The sequence below is a fragment of the Haliotis asinina genome, chromosome 7 (assembly GCF_037392515.1).
Source record: "Haliotis asinina isolate JCU_RB_2024 chromosome 7, JCU_Hal_asi_v2, whole genome shotgun sequence".
NCBI lineage: Eukaryota > Metazoa > Mollusca > Gastropoda > Lepetellida > Haliotidae > Haliotis > Haliotis asinina.
The window spans coordinates 51,106,675-51,127,068 of record NC_090286.1 but is presented as its reverse complement, the minus strand read 5'-3'; the positions used below and the strand labels follow the sequence as shown (position 1 = coordinate 51,127,068).

Below are 20,394 nucleotides of genomic sequence, written 5' to 3'. Positions count from 1 at the left end.
ATTATTGTAAATTTATTACTTTGTATTCTTCAATGTGCTGACATCGAGGTGACAGATAAATCAAGCAGAACAAAGAAAACGAGAACACGTTTTTCTGCAAGAATGTGTGTGGGGTATTTACGAAAATGTATTCGAATGTCTGTGTCAATCATATCGTAAACATAACACGCCGTTAGTTTTTGAAGGGAGTTAAATTTAAAGAGCCAGTACTGTGAAAAAAAGTTTGGGAGTAAAGATGCAACAAGAGACAAAGATAGGGGAAAGAATTATCTTAGCATCATCAGAATGAATTCATCTAAATGTGTTGTCATTTCCAAACATGTTGGTGGTGTAGTTTTTGTATAAAGCATTGACATTGAACGAGCAGTGAGACTGCCTACAGGACCTTGCATATTACTCATCAGCCCTGTTGATTCGATATTGAGGATGGATAACACCGAACTCTATGGTATGACGTTTATTTGTCTCTAGCCCATTTTTCTGGATTCTCAGTGGGTAATATAGTGCATACATTAATTTGCACCACTTGTTTAATGATCGATTCAGACGACATCTTTGCTTGTATGTCTAATAGGTTATAAAATATTTTTTTCAAAACATGCATATGAACTACATTGCAGAAGTGGTATTGTTTTTGAAATGACGTATGTTCCTGTTTTCAGTTAGGTCAATCACTGTAAGCAAAAACAGACCGTGGGCAATATGAGAAAATGCAATCAATGTCAGTGATCTGGTGATGCTTCTCTAGTCACTTTGTAAGATGTCAGATGGTGACTGATGTCAGTTCATGTAAGACATCACCTAGTGGACTTCATATTTCCCATTGGCAATTGTAATTAAGATACTGAATTCATCTTGATTTCTATTTACATATAATTGTGGTAGCATTTATGAAAGTAAACAAAATTAATAATCATGATCATGTTAATGATAATTTTTCAGATGTGATTGTAGAAGGTTGGGAGCGACAAGAGACAGAAAATGGGATCCCATATTTTATCTGGTAGGGTTGAATGCACAACAAATACACTTACTCGTGTTGATGTGAAACAAAATGGTGCACAATGAAACAGAATCCATATGAGCATTGTTTTTAAGGCATTATCATGATTATTCTGAGACATTTCTGAATTATTCATACAGATTGTATTTTCTGTGAGAAAATCACTAAACCAGTGAATCCTTTAACATGTTTAATTATGTTTATGTACAGATTGTCACTATTGATTAACAATAACCCAAAAGTATGTGTAACAATTTCCTTATACAGCTATGTATTCATTAGATTTTAGCTGATAATTAGTGCATAATGTAGTATAAAATCTGGCAGCTGCATTTTGGACAGTCATGTTGGATAAAGGGCATAATCCCAAACCTTCTCAGTCTCAAGATGACATAATTAGGGAGGTGTTATAATCCACTGCCAGAACTGGGAAAACTGCCATTACTAATTGGGACTAAATCGTCTGTGTGAAAATGAGATTATGTTAACTAATCATGTGTGAAAATGAAACAGGGTTAGTAAAAGCCTTAATCCATTGCTACCTACCTGATCATTTGCTACTTGGGCAGGTTAATCCTAATGGGATTTTGCTCATCTAATGATTAACGACATAATGTGTTTGTCTTTGGGAACTTTCTTTGAATTTGGGACAGGATAGGATATATATGATTATGAACACACTTTGTTTTTTACACTTTTTTTTTTTTGTGTAATTAAATTGCATTTCTTCTGTATAATGAGAGAAGGAAATGTGACGGGCATAAATATTTATTAGTCAGTATTTTGGTCACACATATTCAATATGATGGCAGAGAATGGTGAAATTTTAGACGGAAGGAAAATAGGTGGGGATTTGATTCTGGATGGATACAGATATACACGTAGGAAGGAAAACAAGAATGGTTCAGTTCCCTGGGGGTGTTTCCATACCGGTTGTCTGGTCACAGTGACCACAACCGCAGATGTCAGGTATCATTGTGAGACGCAGGAAGCCCCACACACATGCTACAAATCAAGTATTCGTGTTAACACAGAAACTTGCGTTTTTCACTGCAAAAATTGACCAAAAAACACACACAAAAATTTGGCATGCATGTTTTGGACGCATAAATTCTGATCTACTAAATTTTTAAAAGTACCTTAAATCAGTAAGATATAGAAAAGCAAGACATTTTGAAATGATTCAGGATTGTAAAAAATATTGTATGTGCAAAAGTTCTCGGCTACATATTTATACCATTATTTCTGGACGCCCTCTTACAAAACCTACCGCGAACACTAGGATCTAGGTGATATTAAAGCGAGATGTTTGACCAGCAACATGAAGAAGCGTGTTTGGGAAGAGCTAACCTCCATTCCCATGATCTACGAGGATCTTGTTTATTTTATTTGCTTGTCTCTCTCATGGTATGGTATCATTTATCAATTAAGTTAATCCATTTAATTAGCCTACTCAAGTCCAATTAGTAATTTATTACCTATCAGTTAAGCGATGTGAACAGCACACTGCCAGAAATAACACGCAAAGAAATGGGACAGCTCACTGAACAAATTAAAAGGTGTAATGACCTCACTGCCAGAAATGGGAGTAAATCGGACGAAGATCCTAGTTTTCTCAGTTTATGTGTAACAGTTTGCTCTAATGGACCCGTGTGCATTTAGAGCCATATATGTGCATGAGTCATGTTAAGCCATGTGCAATACTGCTGAATGATTACCATTATGGTGCCAAATCTTACTGTGATCATTTATGCCCACTCACAGTTCAGTCTAAAACTTTCCATTGTTCGTTTCAGTCTACATGTTAACATGTTACCTGTGTCATTTTAGACATGGGCTGTCTTACCACACAATATCTTCAGATGTTACCTGTTACTTATGTACTTTTCAGCCATCAGACTCAGACCACATCATGGGATCATCCATATTTCTCAAAAATTCTGGAAGAACTTGGTAAGGGAATGTTGATTTTAAATGGACATGTGTCTGTAATGTTTTGCTTACATTGCTTATCAAACTGATTCAAAGATGTATATGCAAATTCAAATTTATATTTTTTGCATCCTTACCATAATCTAATAAGTTCATGAGAAAATGTCACTTAGTTATGGCAGTTTATATTTTTTTACAGATGACTACCATGAGATTCGCTATGCTGCCTACAGGACTGCTATAAAAATTAGACATCTCCAGAAGAGACTTTCATGTAGGTAGATCTACATGATCATTTGTCTTCCTACTGTACATCTACTCTAGCTATTTTTACGTATTGTTGCCTTATTAATTACCCAACCTCTGGCCCACACCTGCAAGTCTACCCTTACTCTGTCTCCATCGAATATTGTATCTGCATGTGTATTTAGATGTTTCCTCTATTACAGTACATCAGATAACACTGAAGGTGATCCGCAGTGTGTTGGACGATCTGGACTACCCGGATGGTTGCCATCAGAAGGTGACGTGTGGAGACTTGTCCACACTCCTTCTAGGTATCTACCACACAGCAGATCACAGACATGCACCCAAACAGAGCCCAGAAGTATTTGCTGATCTGCTGCTCAATTTTCTGTTGAACTTGTTTGATGTGTAAGTTCCTATATAACCTTATCAGTGTTGTAAATGGTACATTTTTGTTTTCTTCAGTGTTCACATAATTTACAACAGGTCTCATAATGCATGGGAAAAGTTTGACAGAGGATATAACTTTGCTCATGCTGTCAAAATATATAGAGTTAAAAACAAATGTCATAAGTTCTTTTCTTAGTTGTCAATATTTCTGCTTCCTTGGAATGTTCAAGGTGTTTATTTGAACTGAAAACTAATTACCAGAATCTACCACAGATTACCACTAATTATCTAGAATCATGAAAATAAGTGTCAGGTCAGTTATCAATAGTTATAGTACATTTTTATCTGAGATTTACATGAATATTGTATATGGTTGAGATGCAATGCTTTGTGATGCAATGTAGATATTGTGTCCTTCATCAAATACTTGCTAATACACTCCCCGAATGTATAAGCAATACACAATCATAGTAACCAACTAAGCATAATCACACTATCCTGTTAGTACTCTGTTGAATGACTAGTAAATTTGCAGATGTAGCATTATGAGAAATTAATATTCACTCCCTATGATATTGTTGTGTAAAATTTTTATTATTATTAATATTAAATAAAATGGCTCACTGACTGAGTTTATGAATCATAAACATGATGTTTGAAACCAAAGCTGATCAAGTTTGAGATGAAGTGACAGGTGTGTCAACTGGGAGAGAATGCAGGTGTTCAGAGTCATTGCCCCTTGGTGTCATAGCATTGCAGCTGGTTTTATGTACTAGGAAATTCAGCCTCAAGCCTGACTGGCAACAAATCTCTGAATAGTCCCAAGTAGATTTGATATGCTACACCCGGATGTGACAGAACTTGCTGACACTTGTGGTCAAGATATTAAACTGTATATATAACATATAACATATATGTAACTACTTCCATAGTGTGAATATTGTGATTTTAGATGCCACTTCATGATCAGTTTAAATCAGATTAGATTTAGAAGCAACTTCAAGTTTCTGTTATAATAGGGTTCTATCTCTTTGAAAGTATGTAATTGTCATCTACAGTAGATGTCTGAGTTGTCAAAGCTGCCACAGTTTCCCGTATAGAGTTACATCCTTTGACCACAACAGAAATGTGCTGTGAGTGTTTAGGTATAAGCTGAAATCTGAACCAAAACTACAATTATTTCATGTTAGTCATCAAAAGTGAGCTTGAATATCAGTGTTTCTTTATAAGCTTAATCATCGTTATTAGTTGAAAATGTTAATGGGTCTGAAGGTTCAAATCTGAAGATTAACATTTACAGCAAATCAAAAAGTACTGGGGGATTAAAGAACTCATTTCACTTTTACACTGCATGGATTTTATTTTTCTATTCAGAAGTCGCAGTGGAAATGTGTCGATCCTGTCAGTCAAGTTTGTTTTAGCCACACTGTGTTCTGCTCGTCTTGTGGAAAAATATAGATGTAAGTACTCATTAATGTGTCCTGATCACATGTTTGTAAGTAACTCTTGTGCATATGATTTCCTTTCTCCTGATGTTTTGAGACAACAGACTATCCACATCATAAAAGGGAACTAAGTTGATATACTTGGCTCAGTACGCCATTATCCAGGAAATGACAGTGAACAACCACCTTGAGTGCTGTATTGTGGACATGATGGAAGACCCTTGTCTGGGTGCTCTACTGGCCCTCTGATCTGAATCCCCTCAGCATTTTCTTGTTCAACGTTGTGTCACTTAGCAGTTGCAAAGATCTTTTGGTCATGAGTTTGAATCCTTGACAAATACTGCTTTTTTCTTTGGTTTGTTAGCACTCCCCACAACCATGTGGTGTTTTTTTTTTAAGTCATAATCAAATGTGATATATTTCTGAAGTGTTTGTAAACTTATGGTTTTAAAAAAACAAATAAATTCCTAACCATTTCGTGTTTGACAAAGTGGCAAATATCAACGGCATCTCGCTTCGATGGAAGTGACATGTTATGGTCATGGTGGTCTGAATATAATGTTAAGTGACATCACTCACCTGCTCCTTGTTCTGGAGACTTTCTGCTACCTTGTAACTGTGGTGATTTATTGCTGAAACGATACCACATGACTAATCTGGATTCTCTCAAGTCAGCAAGGTAATCACGTGGCCTATTGCTGGCTTTCATTGGCTTGTCATTCCGAATGTTTGTTTCTCTCACAAGGTTAGAAATCGACACGCCCATTCGTTGTGTCCCTTCAGGTGATATTGATGGGATACTGATACTCTCTGCATTATCTCCCCTCATCAGTGCACCACCAACTATACATCATGAAACTACACTCGCATACCTTCTTGGTGTCACTTCTGCTGAGATACTATCGAAGCAGACCAAATGTAGCTCACCTTCGTATCATCACAGTGAGTGAGTGAGTGTTTTTAGCCGCACTCAGTTATATTCCAGCTTTATGACTGCTCTGTAAATAAGCAAGGCTGGTCCACAAGCATCAACCAAGGCAATTTGGATTGGATGACATGTCAACATAGTCGGCACACTTGACCACCTGATCCTATTAGGCAAACCTGAGTTACTGAAGATCAATTTTAACCCAAATCATCCCTTTGAGCTGATTTGGTTTGTCACCCATCATCCATCTTTTCATTGGTGCTGGACTGAAAAAATCACTGTGTGTCTAAAAAATCTGGACCAGCGAAAAACAAATGGTGTCATGAAATATTGTATACATCAATAAAACCTCATGTGTAATATTCATTTGTTACTTTAATCCTCAATGAATTTTGTAAACATTTTAGCATTTTTTGTCTGTGTGTAAGGCAGGTGAAATAACATTATCAGTTATGCTGGAAATGTTTTGGGTGCAAGATTTGAGGCGTTTCCTCAAATGTCCTTATCCCTCACTGTTTTTGTGTGTGTGTGTTATGCCTGTCCCAAGCATATTTTCATCATGTTTTCATCTTCAAATGAAGGTGGTCTCCTAAACCTCCACTACTTGGGTTTAGTAATTCTGAAACCAGCATTGACCCGTGAAGATCCGAGGTAGAATAGGCCTTCAGCAACTCATGCTTGCCATAAAAGGTGACTTGCCATGCTTGTCGTAAGAGGCGACTGACAGGATCGGGTGGTCAGGCTCGCTGACTTGGTTGACACATGTCATCGGTTCCCAATTGTGCAGACCAATGCTTATGTTGTTGATCACTGGATTTTCTGGTCCACACTCGATTATTTACAGACTGCCGCCATATAGCTGGAATATTGCTGAGTGTGGTGTAAAACTAAAGTCGCTCACTCACTGAAACCAGCATGATTTCATGTTGTTTTAACTTAAACATACAGGTGAGCTTCTGTACCTCTGCTACTGAGGTTGTGTAATTGTACGCTTCAGCTACATAATGCTGAACATTCTTTTAGCATTGTCAGATACCAATGAGTATTCTGTAACAGATAACCTGCTGACCTTGATACTGAGACATGTTATTATGTTACTTGTAACAATAACATCCGTGATGTGATTGAGAATGGATGTCATTGTTACATTTAATTCCTATTTAATCATTGTTCCTATTGTCTTACTTTTTTATGTCTCAGATTTCTTCCCAAATTATTCATCTTCTGTTTCAGTATTGCATCATCACAATGTTTTGGTACTTACCCAGTTGTCTCCCTTTAATTGCTTTACACTGTCATTTGAAATGAATATTTACTTTACATACTCATTAAAACTGTCTGCCCAATGCTTGATGGTAATTTAGTTACCATGACATATTTGTTTTTCAGTTTTCTACAATGAATTGAAAGATCAAAGTACATTTGTAGGAGAGAAGAGCCTGGGGGATTTCATACAAGACCTTATTCAGGTTTGTACACAAGCTGCTGATGTGCATCTGTGAGTGTCCCACTGATTTCATTGTAGGAACTGCAGGACTCAACAGCTTAACCCTAGCTAATGTATCATGTGTTCTATGAGGGTGATGAAGTTGGCCCAGTTGTTAATGCATTTCCTCATGAGAGGAAGTCCTAGGTTTGACTATGCAACTGGACAGTGAAAATTCACTGCACTGCCCTCATAATGTCTTCAGTATTGTTATGAACTATGGAGAAGTCCTTTCCCTGTCTTCCTAGATCCCATGTTATTGATCTTGTTTTTATAAGCAAGTTTGTTTATAGTTTTGTTTTTATAAATTTACACGGTATTGGTTACGTTGCGAGGTGGTGACACACAACGTTCATGAGACTCAACTGCATTGAAATGCTGATGTTTCAGATCCCAGACCTCTTAAAGGAAAGTGTTGCTTTTGGGAAGAATGTCCAGGCAGTTGTGGCTAGCTGTCTCCAAGGGGTGAGTTTGTTGTGGCATTGTGGTTATTACATAACCAGTATTCCTATGGTGCAGTTGTTTGTTATGGTATTATTGGACTCTAGCTCAAATGCTCTTGATCATAGGTCACTCTGCAGGAACCATTATGCTCCCCCGGTTCTGAGCATATCATATTATTTTGAGAGTAAGTATACTTCTCATGAGACAGAAAGTATGAAGCAAGACAAGTATGGATTTGATTTCAGACTTCAAACACAACTGGAGTGTCAGAAGATATGTTCTACAGCTGGTTGTTACGGGAACCACAGACCCTGGTGTGGCTGCCAACTCTCCACCGACTGGCAGCAGCTGAAACAGGTGAGCCTTTCTGTTGTCAGGCAGCTATCCATATTGTCTATAGTGAATTTAAATAATTAGAAATGGTCTTTAGCAATCTCTGTTTGGTGCAAGAGGCGACTCGTGGGCTAGAGTGTTGTTTGATAATTTGGTTAGTGGATATCATTATAACTATCACATTGTGCTGAACAGATGTCACAACACTCTAATCAGTATTCGTTCACACAGACAATCTGAAGTTGAAGAGTCATTAATATTGAATTTTGAAATGATGCAGTAAATTCATGGCAATAATGGATTCATTTTGTGTTAGTTATTGTATCAAGAAATATTCTTTTTGTTTCCAGTGAAACATGAGGCAAAGTGCAATATTTGTAAAGCGTTCCCCATAATAGGATTCAGGTGAGTTAAAAGTCACTTATACTAGGTTTCTTCTGAACATTCTACGAAGTGATTATTATAGTAATGTGAGAAATGCTTGGAAAAAGCTTTTTGACAATTATCTGATTAGGGCTGATCTTTCAGATTCAAAACTCATATTTAATCATTCATACCACATCGACCTAATATGGCATATAGGTAATCATGATGTACCATTCCCAAATCATAATGATTGCTCATAAAATGTCCCAAACATTCTAAAAACTTCCATGGTGGAAACATTTCTGGAAAATAAACTATACTGTGGCCCACATGGCAGACAGACTGGTTGACCGTGTTCAGTGTGTGGCAGGGACCATCTCAAAATATCAAGTGTCAGTGCCACTGCTGGTTGAGGACTCTAGCAGAATTACAACAAGTATAACTCAGCTGACATCAGTGCCGCCTCTCAGACAGTATTCGTCCTCGATTTGAGAACAGTCTTCAGCCTTTTGCCACACTTGCAGGGTAATTCTTGCAAAAGAGGCATTTCAAGCTCTTTAATGTCTCAAAACTTGAATGTTTATTGCATTCAATGTTACATATATTTTTGCAAGCAATGAAATTCTTACAATTACCCTAGATCAGCTCGATTAGATTGAAATCACCATATCATACTGGTGTACGCAGAACTGTGTGGCCTTGTTTTGCAGCTAGTTACTAATAAGTCAGTAATGTACTGGATTGACTTTGTGCTGTTGTATTTTTTCCTTTAGCTGGGGCTTTGTTTCTGAAGTGAGAAAATACTGCAATTGAGCTTTTAGATTGCTCATGGTGGGTGTGATGATTCCAGGGACATGCCGGTTATGGCAACTCACATTATCCAAAATGATAATGCTTGGTTTCTCTAGCAGCTGTTTGAGCTGACATACGAACCAATCAAACCAATGCAAAAATACCTGCCCATTCATTTCTCCGTTTCTTGGCCTCAAAACACAAGGTCACAATTTCCAATCAGTCCCTTGCTGTGGGTGCAAGATAATCAGGCCTTTGCCTGATGGTAACACTGGGGCCTTACAACAATCTGAAGGAAGTGGTTTAGTGATTTTGATTACACCAGGTTTCATTAAGGTATATAGTTTGAAACCCCAAATTGTGGTATTCTCCAATTGTTCTGAGATTAGCTAATCGCAGGGACAGGATTGAGTACTTTTCTCTAAATACATCCCCCCTTTTGGTGTACCTGGGCCTTCTCTCACAAAGCAACAAGATGATCAAAAGTCACTAAGGTAACCTTAGCACAGTGTTAATGCCTGAGAGTTAAGGTTAACCTTAGTGAAGGTTGTTTCGCGAAAGGTGCCCCTGATACATATTTCTACCAGAGCTACAATAAGAGTTGTTTTTGAGACATTTATTGTATCTTTGATCTCATCTTTTTGCACACATAGGTGGGATTTGTATCCATACACTTTATAAGCTGCATGGCATATGACACTCTTATCAAATCTATCCAGTTTGTTTTCTTGCCTGGTTTTGATTCTGACACAACCCCTGAGGTCTTGATTTGTTCTGATTTTGAGCTTTGGTGGTTGAGAACTGTCAGTGCTCCTTGGTTTCAGTGGAAATGTCTGCATATTGTGTCACTTTATACCACTGTCTCTCTCTGACATTAGAATATGCCACTGACAAATTGTTCAGCATTGAAATGAGCATACAACATCACATCTGTACATTATTCTCTTGCTTCTCTTGCTCTTGTACACTTGTGAGACAAGGTCTGGTTGCAGAATCGCTGGCTTGATGGTCAGGGCTCACTTTCTTGATGGGCATGACAGGAACATTAATATACAACCAAGGGAAAATTAATGTGTTTCATGCATCAGGTTTTCAAAGAGGTTTCCGTCAGTCACTCCATTCTAATTCAACCTGTTTGATAAAATCACATTTTGCCTGTCTGTCTTCAGATATCGGTGCCTGAAATGTTTTAACTTTGACATCTGTCAGCACTGTTTCTTCACCGGCCAGACAAGGAAGAACCACAAGCTTAAACACCCACTGCAGGAGTACTGTCTCATGGTGAGTGTTGGACATGTGAAGACCTGGGCTAGAATTCAACATATGTCATTTTTTTTATTTCACTTTCTCAGTAAGGAGAGTGGGCTAGAATTGTTCTTCAACAACCCATGCTTGTCATAGAAGGCAACTAACCTGATTGGATGGTCTGACTTGCAGATTTGGTTGATGCATGTTTCATGTTCCCATTCCCTTTGGGTAAATTGAAACTCGTGCTGTTGATCACTGGATTGTCTGGTTCTGACAGTTACAGACGGCTGCCAATTAGCTGGAATATTGCTGAGAGCGGCATTAAACAGCAAACCAACCAAACAACATCATGAGTGGTTGATTCATGGGTTTTGTGCCTAAGGGAAGTAACTCATGCTGTTATTGATAGAGTCAGTTGAAATGGACGTGGTTTGTCACATAGCTGAATGTGAATAATAACAAAAGAGGGCTCAGTAACCATGCTAGCTGTATTCTGATATCTGAATCTCTATTTGTACTATTTTCACTTATTCCTAAAGACCACTGGAAAGTAGTTAAGAATAATAATATACTAACTTGAGTATTACTATGTATTCATCATTGAAAAACACAAGAAAGCAAAACATATTTGGAAACTGGAATTGAAAATGGTAAGCTCATGTGACCTTTCAGATAGCAATACTTATAGTCTCTTTCTCTATTCCTCTGACAGACAAGCAGCAAAGATGATACAAAGGCGTTCATGAAGACTATCCGGAACAACCTGAGCAAGAAACATCGTCACAAGAGTAAAGTGAAATACTTGCCTATTGACTCTGCCAGGATCAACCCCATTATGGAATGGTAGGCCATGCAGACTGTGATCCTTATTTCTCAGACACTATTTCAATATTTAGGTAGTAAAGAAATTGACAGTCATTCTCTTTAAGTTTGTGTAAGGATTGTATAGATAAAAGATACTACTGAAATAAATTATACAGTGATATGGTTGAGTAATAACATGATATAAACTGAAACCCTGACAACTCAACCATAACTTGAAGAACTGAATGACAAGAAAACTATTTTGGTGACAAGAATCAGAGTAAAACATGTGCAAGCAGAATGAAACAGTGTTTTCAATATTGCAAGGTATCCTTTGTAGTTTATTATAGTTCATTAAAATATATTTTGTTGAGTACCACATCAAGACAGTGTATATTTATTTGATGCAACTGTCTCCTTTCACTAAGCAACCTTTACTAAGGTTAACCTCATTCTTGCACTAAGGTTACCTTAGTGACTTACATGAAATGCCTTGTGAATGGAGGCCCTGTAATCTGTCAACATTTATTCAGTATTGTGTTTGGGATACTATAGGAAATCAGGGACTATATTGGCTAGGTCATGCTTATTTCATACCCTTGGTTCATCCACTCACTTGATGGAGTAAAGTAAAACGGGCTTTCTCAGTGTTCACATTAACATAGAAACATGCGTTTATTCATGCAAGAAAATAATAAAACCACGCAAAGAATTTCTTGTATGTATGTTTTGGACACATATATTCTGATTTCCATAATTTTGAAAAGTACCTTAAAACTGCAACATATAGACAAACAATAAATTTTAACACGATTCAGGATTGTACTGAAAATTTCATTCGCAAAAGATTTGGACTACATATGTATAATTTTATTTCTGCGCACACTCAAAACCTACCGTGATCACTGGCTTTCTTCATTATTACCATGAGCTTGAGCACTCAGGGTGACAGATCTCTCCAAACTGTATAGAGTGGTAGATGTGGTGTTCTAAGGCTGGCGTTTGGTCTTGTTGACTTTCTTGTAAACCTCACACTCAATCCACATTTCGTTGAAGGAGAGGCCGTCCAGGTCGACAAGAGCCGATGTTGATCAAGGTCACCAACACCGAAGCAGCTGGAGGTCAGTCAAATGACCCACAGCCATTAACTTCACGCCAGCCTCTGGCAGAGTCCAACAGCTTCCGTCCCAAGTCTGCCACGGTCCTTGTTCTTAACAACACACCCAGAAAGACACCCACACAGTCTGTGCATGACAAGGTAACTATCTTACCTATATGCAGTGAAATGTACCTATGGTAGAAGTAACAGGCCACCCAGTGAAAAGGATTGTAGGGCTTGTTAGACTCGGTTGATGGTGTGTCATTATACCTGGACAGCTTCGATCGATGTTCACAATATCAGTCACTGGATAGTATGGTCAAATGTGTTATTTAGGGTCAGTTGTTATATAACTGAACTATTTCTCATGCTGCATCAACAGCATACAAACATCTCTCTTGTTAAGAAGGCTAACAATTATCCCAAGGGAGATATCTCTGTACCATGATGTCTTCATCTTCAAATTTGATGACTGAAACTGAATTTAAGAGGTTGCACTGGGGTTTTTTTTTCTCACAGAAATTAAACTTTCAATTCATGATTACCTGGTTCTAATTGACAGATACACTAAAACCTTACAGAACTACAGGGGAAGAATTATTGGTGAGGAGAAGAATTTTGACTGAGATATTAACCACCTTATTCACTGACTATTCTTTCCTCATGATTTCAGGAGAATGTGAAGGATGTGTCAAATTTCATGAAACAACAGAGACACGAATATGAAGGTGTTATCCGTCGCCTGGAGGAAGAGAACAGGTAACAAGAACATCTATTCAGAGTGCTTAATTTTAAAAAGGTGACTTGTGATGCTGATTCTCCTCAAGTGTTTATGTGTGAAACCCATTTCTTGTGGTTCCAAACAAGGATATGGCTGGAATATTGCTGAAAGGAGTGTGAGATTGTAAGTTACTATCTACACGCCGCAGTGATAAAGCGAGAATATTGCTGACTGCAGGTTTAACAACATTCATTCTGTTTCCTCATGTAGCATATTTAGGATAACATCTACAACACTCCAGTCAGGGCATGTTTCTGGATTGACTGACATTATATGGATGGAAATTATTTTTGACTTAATCTTGACTGGTTTGTCTACCTACAAAGTATACAAGTGATATAGATGTAAAATACTGATCAACTCTACATGATGATATTGTTATCTTTCCAAGATGCATGAAAATTATTCTCGTACATAAAGCGTATGTTCAAAAACAATGACATAACTTTTAAAAGTTATTAAAAGTTGAATATATGAGTTACTGATAAAATATGACAAAATTCTGCTGCATTTATTCACTACAATGTAATGCCTCATTATGTCTTTCTTTCACAAATGTATAGGAAACTGTACAGGAAGATAGCTGAGCTGCGACAACCATCAGACACTGAGAGCAACCTGTCCCATGAAGCTGATCTTGAGATAGAGAATGATGTGATTCATGCACAGAAGGATGTGCTTGAAGACCACAACAGGAGGCTGAGTCGCCATCTCAACAGGGTCCAAAATGTCCTTAAGGTGAGTAATGTGTTTTGGTGTAGTTACCATAGCTGACCTGTAACATGCACTACAGTGATTTACCCTTATTTCTCAACAGGATTGACTATAGTCAAATATCAGCACAGGCCAGACCAGTTCTATTTACAGTTTTAAATGACAGACCAGTTCTTGTTTTACAGGTCTGCCGGTCGCATTTTTTTTTTCAAGAATAAGAAAAAAATTAAACATTGATTTTTCCCTGCTCAAAAACTGAAATCCTTAATGTGATTTAAGTGAAATACTCATTGTGAAACCTACACTCGCTCAGTTTATTTTTAGGTGATATAATTAAACCAAAATTACTCATGTAGGGTTTGGCTTTGACTGGGGATTTTTAATGTCTTTTTTCCCTTCCGCCCTTAGTTTTTGTGAGGACAAAAGTCCGTAAAACAAGAAATGAATTTTGTCTGGCCTATCTTTGAAAAATGTCAGTATTTCTTTCACCTCTAAGGCTTCATATTTTATGGGTGTCTCTGTCAGTGCACGTTGATCGTCAGATTCTCTGGCTGAAAGGACTGCAACAGCATAAAGGTGTTTCAAGAGTTAAATCCCTGGTTTTGGCCCAGACTTATTTACATACTGATGTTGGTGGAACCATCCATCTGTGTTGATTAATGTCATTTGGAAGTTTGATTCATGTTGTTGAAAACCTGTCAGGTGCCTTCTCACTAATATCAGATTATTCTGCTCAAAGATATGCATGAATAATTGAGAATATGAAAATTGCCACTACCTACATGTAGACTAAGGCAGCAAATGGATATGAAACTAAAGCATAGTCACCCTGATGTTTGATGTTTGACCCTTTATTTCTCCTTGCAGCAGCAACCACTCCATCGGTCTTCCAGTGATATAACCTATCACCGTCCAGTATCCATGTCATACCTTGGACACAGCTACTTCTCCCCCCTATCCATCGACACCACCCCACAGGCCTGCTCCAGCCGAATCCCATCCAAACACACCACCCCTGCTGCAGGGGCATACTTCACAGAACCAAGGAGACGGAAAGGCAATACCCTCACCCCTGCAGGGAAGGAGTGGCACAGCTCCACCACCCCAGGAACTCCACAATGGACTGGTTCAACCACACCTACCACCCCTGATAAAGACCCTTTCACCCCTAAGACTCCTGAATGGACCAGCCATGGTAGTATTGAAGAAAGCCAGTGTTACTTCTCCCCATCCAGTGTGTCCAAGTCACAATTCTGCCCAGAGGAGGAAGCTGAGATTCAGGAGCTGCTGAAGCGGATTGATGATGCCCTGCCAGCCAATTTGTCTTTTTCAGGTAAAAATAGAGCCAGGAAGTTTCAGAGTTTATGCACTAGTTCATTTCCCCAAAGTAAGTAATGTGTTCTCAATACTTACTCTTGTATTTGTGAAAGTGTCTCCTGTGTTTCAATCGGTCTTGAGTTCCACTTCAGGGAGCCAATTGGTTTTGCTTCAGAATGAGCATTTTTAGCCTCCATAATAACATGAATAAATCATGCTTTTTTATCATATTTTGTCCTCACACAAAATGACAGGTGGTGTTTAAGCCCATCTCACTCACTCTGATATGAAGAGTCAGACTGATTTAGTTATTAATCTGCTTCATTCTGTTGCAGCCTACTCAATGGGTGACTCCAAATCCTACAACAACAATGATGAGATGCTAGAAGCAGCGAACAATATCGGCACAGCAATGTCTGACTTTGTTCATACCACTGTTGATCAGTATTGTCCACAGTAGTCGCATGTATGAAATACATGATATAACTTAGTACTAGCAGATGGAATAGGTAGTCGCACATTTACTATTTTGATTCAGTGTGTGTTTATTATGCAAGTGAAGCTCTTGCCATGGGACCATTGCTTCACCAACAGGTGCTTGTTAATCTATTCCACTGTTGTTGAGCAATTGTTTGCCAGAGTGTTTTTGTGTGAAAAGTTAATGAATTCTTAAAACATTTCGTATATTCATAAATACACAATGTCATGTTACACGTGGCAGTGGTCAAATGTAACATGTGCTATATAGGGGAGGACACTTTCTCAGTAAAGTACACATTGTACCTTTGTTGGGTTGAGTCTCATCCAGGATTCAAACCCACACCCTCTGAGACAGACACCTAATTGCCAGCACACAAATTGAGCTAAATATATTTAACCCACACAGCCACTATTGTTTCTTCTTGGGGTAACATGTAGGTTGGTAAATGGAAGTGAGCATTATTCCATAGAAGATAGATAGCAACATTAATACGTGTGTATACCTGTACTGGGTTCTAATGATTCAGGAGTGCAGTGCAATAATCAAATGTATTTGTCATGAATGCAATCAATTATGCAACTTATGATATCTTGTACAGATTCAGGAGCAGTTTATGTTATGTGCATCTTGTATTTGGTATCCTTTATATACACACCTGTATACCCTATACCTGTATACAGGGGAAGTGCAAATGTGTGACAGGTGTTCATCTACATGGTTCATAATGTAGACTTTACCATAAACATAACATTCAATATGGTGCTTTGAAAGTGGTGTTATATTATTGTACAGCCAGTACATGACAAGAGCCATGGGGACGCAGATTCAAAGTGACACATGCAGAGCCCATGGAACCAGACCTATATTTTATGAGCATAGCTGCAATGCCTGGGTTTTATGGGTCCTTGATGTCTTTTGTATTTTTTTCATCCTTTGCAAAGTATTTTGCAGGGGTTATTAAAATCTGCTCCGTCCATTCGTGCACATTTATCTTTTACTGAAGCAGAACTTTAAAACCTTTCAATATTTCTCCACCAAACTTGACACATGGATACTTCTTCTGGTGAACTGGTGCCTTTTGGTAGTTTATGAATTCTGAATCCAATATTTTTGTATGTCCATGGCAACAAGTTTGACTTTGACTGAAATTGATGGTAGTACTCTTTTCCGGTGGTCCTTTCTGGTGCAGAACTTTCAGTGCTCTCCCTCCTCTTTGCCATTTACACACTAAAACATTTTACATAATCATAACTAATAGAAGAGTATTTTGCCATTGCTGGGGATTTTGATGACTTTGTCTTCATATAAATCTAGGGACCCCTCAGTGTTCACAATTTAATAATAGGGTTACATAGAACAAGTGCCCCTTGAGTTTAATGCATTACGTTGCATGAAGGTTTATTAGAAGATACTTTAACCGGCTGTGTTGTGTTTGTTTTTGTAGTTCTCAGAAGTCACTGTTAAAGTATATCCCAATGGCAGCATGATTTGTTTCAGGATTAGGGTAGATTAACTTTGATCGTGTTTTGACCTGTGTTGAAGGTAGCGTTAACAGTATTCAGCACTGTGAAGTTTTTATGGGCACGTGTTATTTTGCAAGATATTTACACGACTTGGTGTTGTAGTCATTTCTTCAGACATTGATTTTTCATGATATATATAGAACCATTAGCATTCATTGCTTGTTCTCTCACTTATACAGATTGAATTGTATAGTATTGTTTCAGCATCTGTCTCAACAAGCCATTTTCAATCACAGGACAAAATCATGTGATTTGCGGTTGTTTAATCATGTACCCTATATAACCAGTTGGCAACACACAAGACCAGCTTTGATGCAACACACATGAATATTGTGTCAAGGTCATCTGTTTAAATTTTGTAAAAACCTGTAACAGTATTATTGCAAAATCACCACCAGACATCCAGTTTTAGGTTATGATTCCTAAGACATTTTCAGAATTCCCTTGTCCAAATTTGAGTAGAATATTCATCTGCGGCTTCAACTGACATGTTCACTGTTTGATAATCCAGAACTGAACAGTGAGAACCAACATGAAATGTAGCCACTCGTATTAGCAGTGTCTCTGGGATAATATTAAGACAACATAACAAAACAAATGAACTATACTTTATCATGGTTATTAGGTCCTAGTAGGCCCTTGTTGGTTATGTTGGTAGGTTGGTTCAAAACCCATACAAAATCTGTCAAGCACATGATTATGCGTCAGAAATAGCTTTCATTTTATTGTGAAGGACTTTGCAAGCATTTTAGATTTGAATACATTTTAGAATTCTTTGGTCATACTTAGACAAAAATACTTCTCATGAACTCCTTCGTGGTGATTATTGCCCGCGTAGATAAAATTTAACCTGAAAGTTGAGATGAAGTATTTAGTCATATTCATCCATGGATATTGAAGCATTTCTTATTTTGCCAAATTATTTTGAAATGAAACTTAAAATTTTATGTGTCTTTATGACAGTTGCTTACCTGAGTGTAAATATTTCATCATTTCTCTTAATTTATTACATCATCAAGTGCCATGTAGTGGTGTTTTCTGTCGAGTATTTTACTGCTATGTATGCTATTGGCTGTTTCTGTGGAATGGCTTACAGTGCAATCTGGACAATAGTGTTCGAGTCTTATTGTCATTCTGCATTTAGTTAAAACTTATATAAACTCGCATTTAATTTACAAAATGTGAGATTTTAGTATCGTTTTGGACATTTTGTTTTAGCTGAATGCTTACATTCTAATTGTTTGTATTTACTATACTTTTCTCATTTTTGTATCACATAATCAACTTTTTAAGGGGTTTGGTAAAAAAAATACCTGTTAATTATATAGCTTTTGTTTAAACTATTGTACATAAATCGAGAAACTATTATTCTGAAAGAAAATGGCATTTAGAACTTCCCAATCACTTATCCAGATTAACTTTGCTCCTAGTTTCTTTAAACATACAAGAAACCTACAAACAAATCTTTATGATTTATCAGTTTAATATTTTATTTGAGACATGAAAGGGAAATAAATTAGCAAAACTTAGATTTCAAAAGTGTGTTGACTGAGAGAAAATCCTGTCCATTGATCATTTTAGAGTACACAGAGTATTCTGCATAATAGAACTGATGAGTTTTAAGTAGATGCAATTGTTTGATGAGAAATAATAACAAAAAAGTAAATTACAGTATGACATCTATTTACGGATATATACCTGGAAGTAAATATGCTGGTTACTGTCATTTCTTTTTGTATATTTAGCTATGATCCTTGTAATATTTTAAGCAAGAATGCATAAGATATGTTGAAATGTGAAGACATATGAAGAAGGCCAACCAAATGAAACTATACCGATAGTGATATTGAAGTACCAACAATTCTTTTTATCTGATTCTGTCTCGTCACCTGTTGAATTTCGACTTGTATTGATGTCTTCAAGTCATAAATATATTTTCTATGAATGCACCAACTTTTTTGTTGTTTGTAAATTTCTTACTCTGTGTACTGCTGTTTGTTCATTGTTAAACAGCAAACTCCTGTTTTATAATGGTGGGACCTGTGAAGACTAGAATTCTTCAGTAACCCATGTTGGTTGTAAGAGGTGACTAACAGGATCAGTTGGTAAGGATCACCGACTGGGATGTCATCATATCCCAATTGCCTAGTTCAATGTTCGTGCTCTTCATATTGTTACCACCATCAAAGCGATTCCTCTCCAAGACACATGCCTGTGCAACACATTCTCCCATGCATCTATAGGCACATTGACATCCATCACTATGGGAAATGTTAAACCTGGACTCATCTGTAAAAACATTTCTCCCCCAAAACAACAGTGTGCAGACATGATTTCAGCACCACATTCGGTGAGCTTGTCGATGACATGTCAGGATAGGTCGTATGGTGGGACATGGTTGTCTGATCCGCTGATGATGCAAATGTTGTCAAACTGTGTTGGGGTGAATACGGTGAAGTCCTGGGATGGTCTGGGCAGCCATCTCTGCAACCTGTGGCAAAGATGGGTCACCCTTATCCATCTGTCCTGTCTTGATGTTGTTACATGTGGATGTCCAGAATGTGGCTGATCGATGACGTCATTTGTGTTCTGGTAGCGTTTCACCAGTGCTGAAATAGTGTCCTGGTGACACTGCATATGTACAGCCATTTGTCATTGAGACATTAAATTTCTATTAAAAATCGCAAGGTCAGGGGTTGAGCTTTCCAAAGAGACAGTATTGTGTGGCATTCATTTGCTCTGTTTCTCTTTCCTGGAATGCACATGCAACAAAGTATTGCACGTCTCAAGGACGAAACACTGACATCACAGAACGTGCATGCATGTTGGATACAGGTCACTTATCTGAGTTAAAATAATCATGTGTCTACACAGATTTGATAAATTTAGATTAAAATTTTTTGTAAGTACAGTTTCTTTATGGGCCTAGTATGCATGGTATATGTTGCAATTTATATGGCAATTGAAACCTGAAAATCTACACAAAATACACTGTGCATGAATGTTCCTTTTTGTTACAAAGAAAGAACACAACATTCAATCCAAACTTTGTAAAACATGGT

General features: G+C 37.5%; 1 protein-coding gene across 1 annotated transcript; it reads left to right on the top strand.

Annotated features, from left to right (window-relative positions):
- The first annotated feature begins 186 nt into the window (after positions 1-186).
- LOC137291325 (dystrophin-like) lies at positions 187-19,281 on the top strand. The gene is made up of 17 exons (XM_067822630.1): positions 187-448; positions 943-1,003; positions 2,895-2,956; positions 3,135-3,209; positions 3,385-3,589; positions 4,946-5,031; positions 7,334-7,413; positions 7,821-7,895; positions 8,120-8,231; positions 8,558-8,612; positions 10,535-10,646; positions 11,326-11,456; positions 12,474-12,675; positions 13,190-13,275; positions 13,861-14,035; positions 14,879-15,344; positions 15,664-19,281. The coding sequence occupies exons 1-17, from the start codon at positions 427-429 to the stop codon at positions 15,786-15,788; spliced, it is 2,130 nt and encodes a 709-aa protein (XP_067678731.1). The 5' UTR covers positions 187-426; the 3' UTR covers positions 15,789-19,281.
- The last annotated feature ends 1,113 nt before the right edge of the window (positions 19,282-20,394 follow it).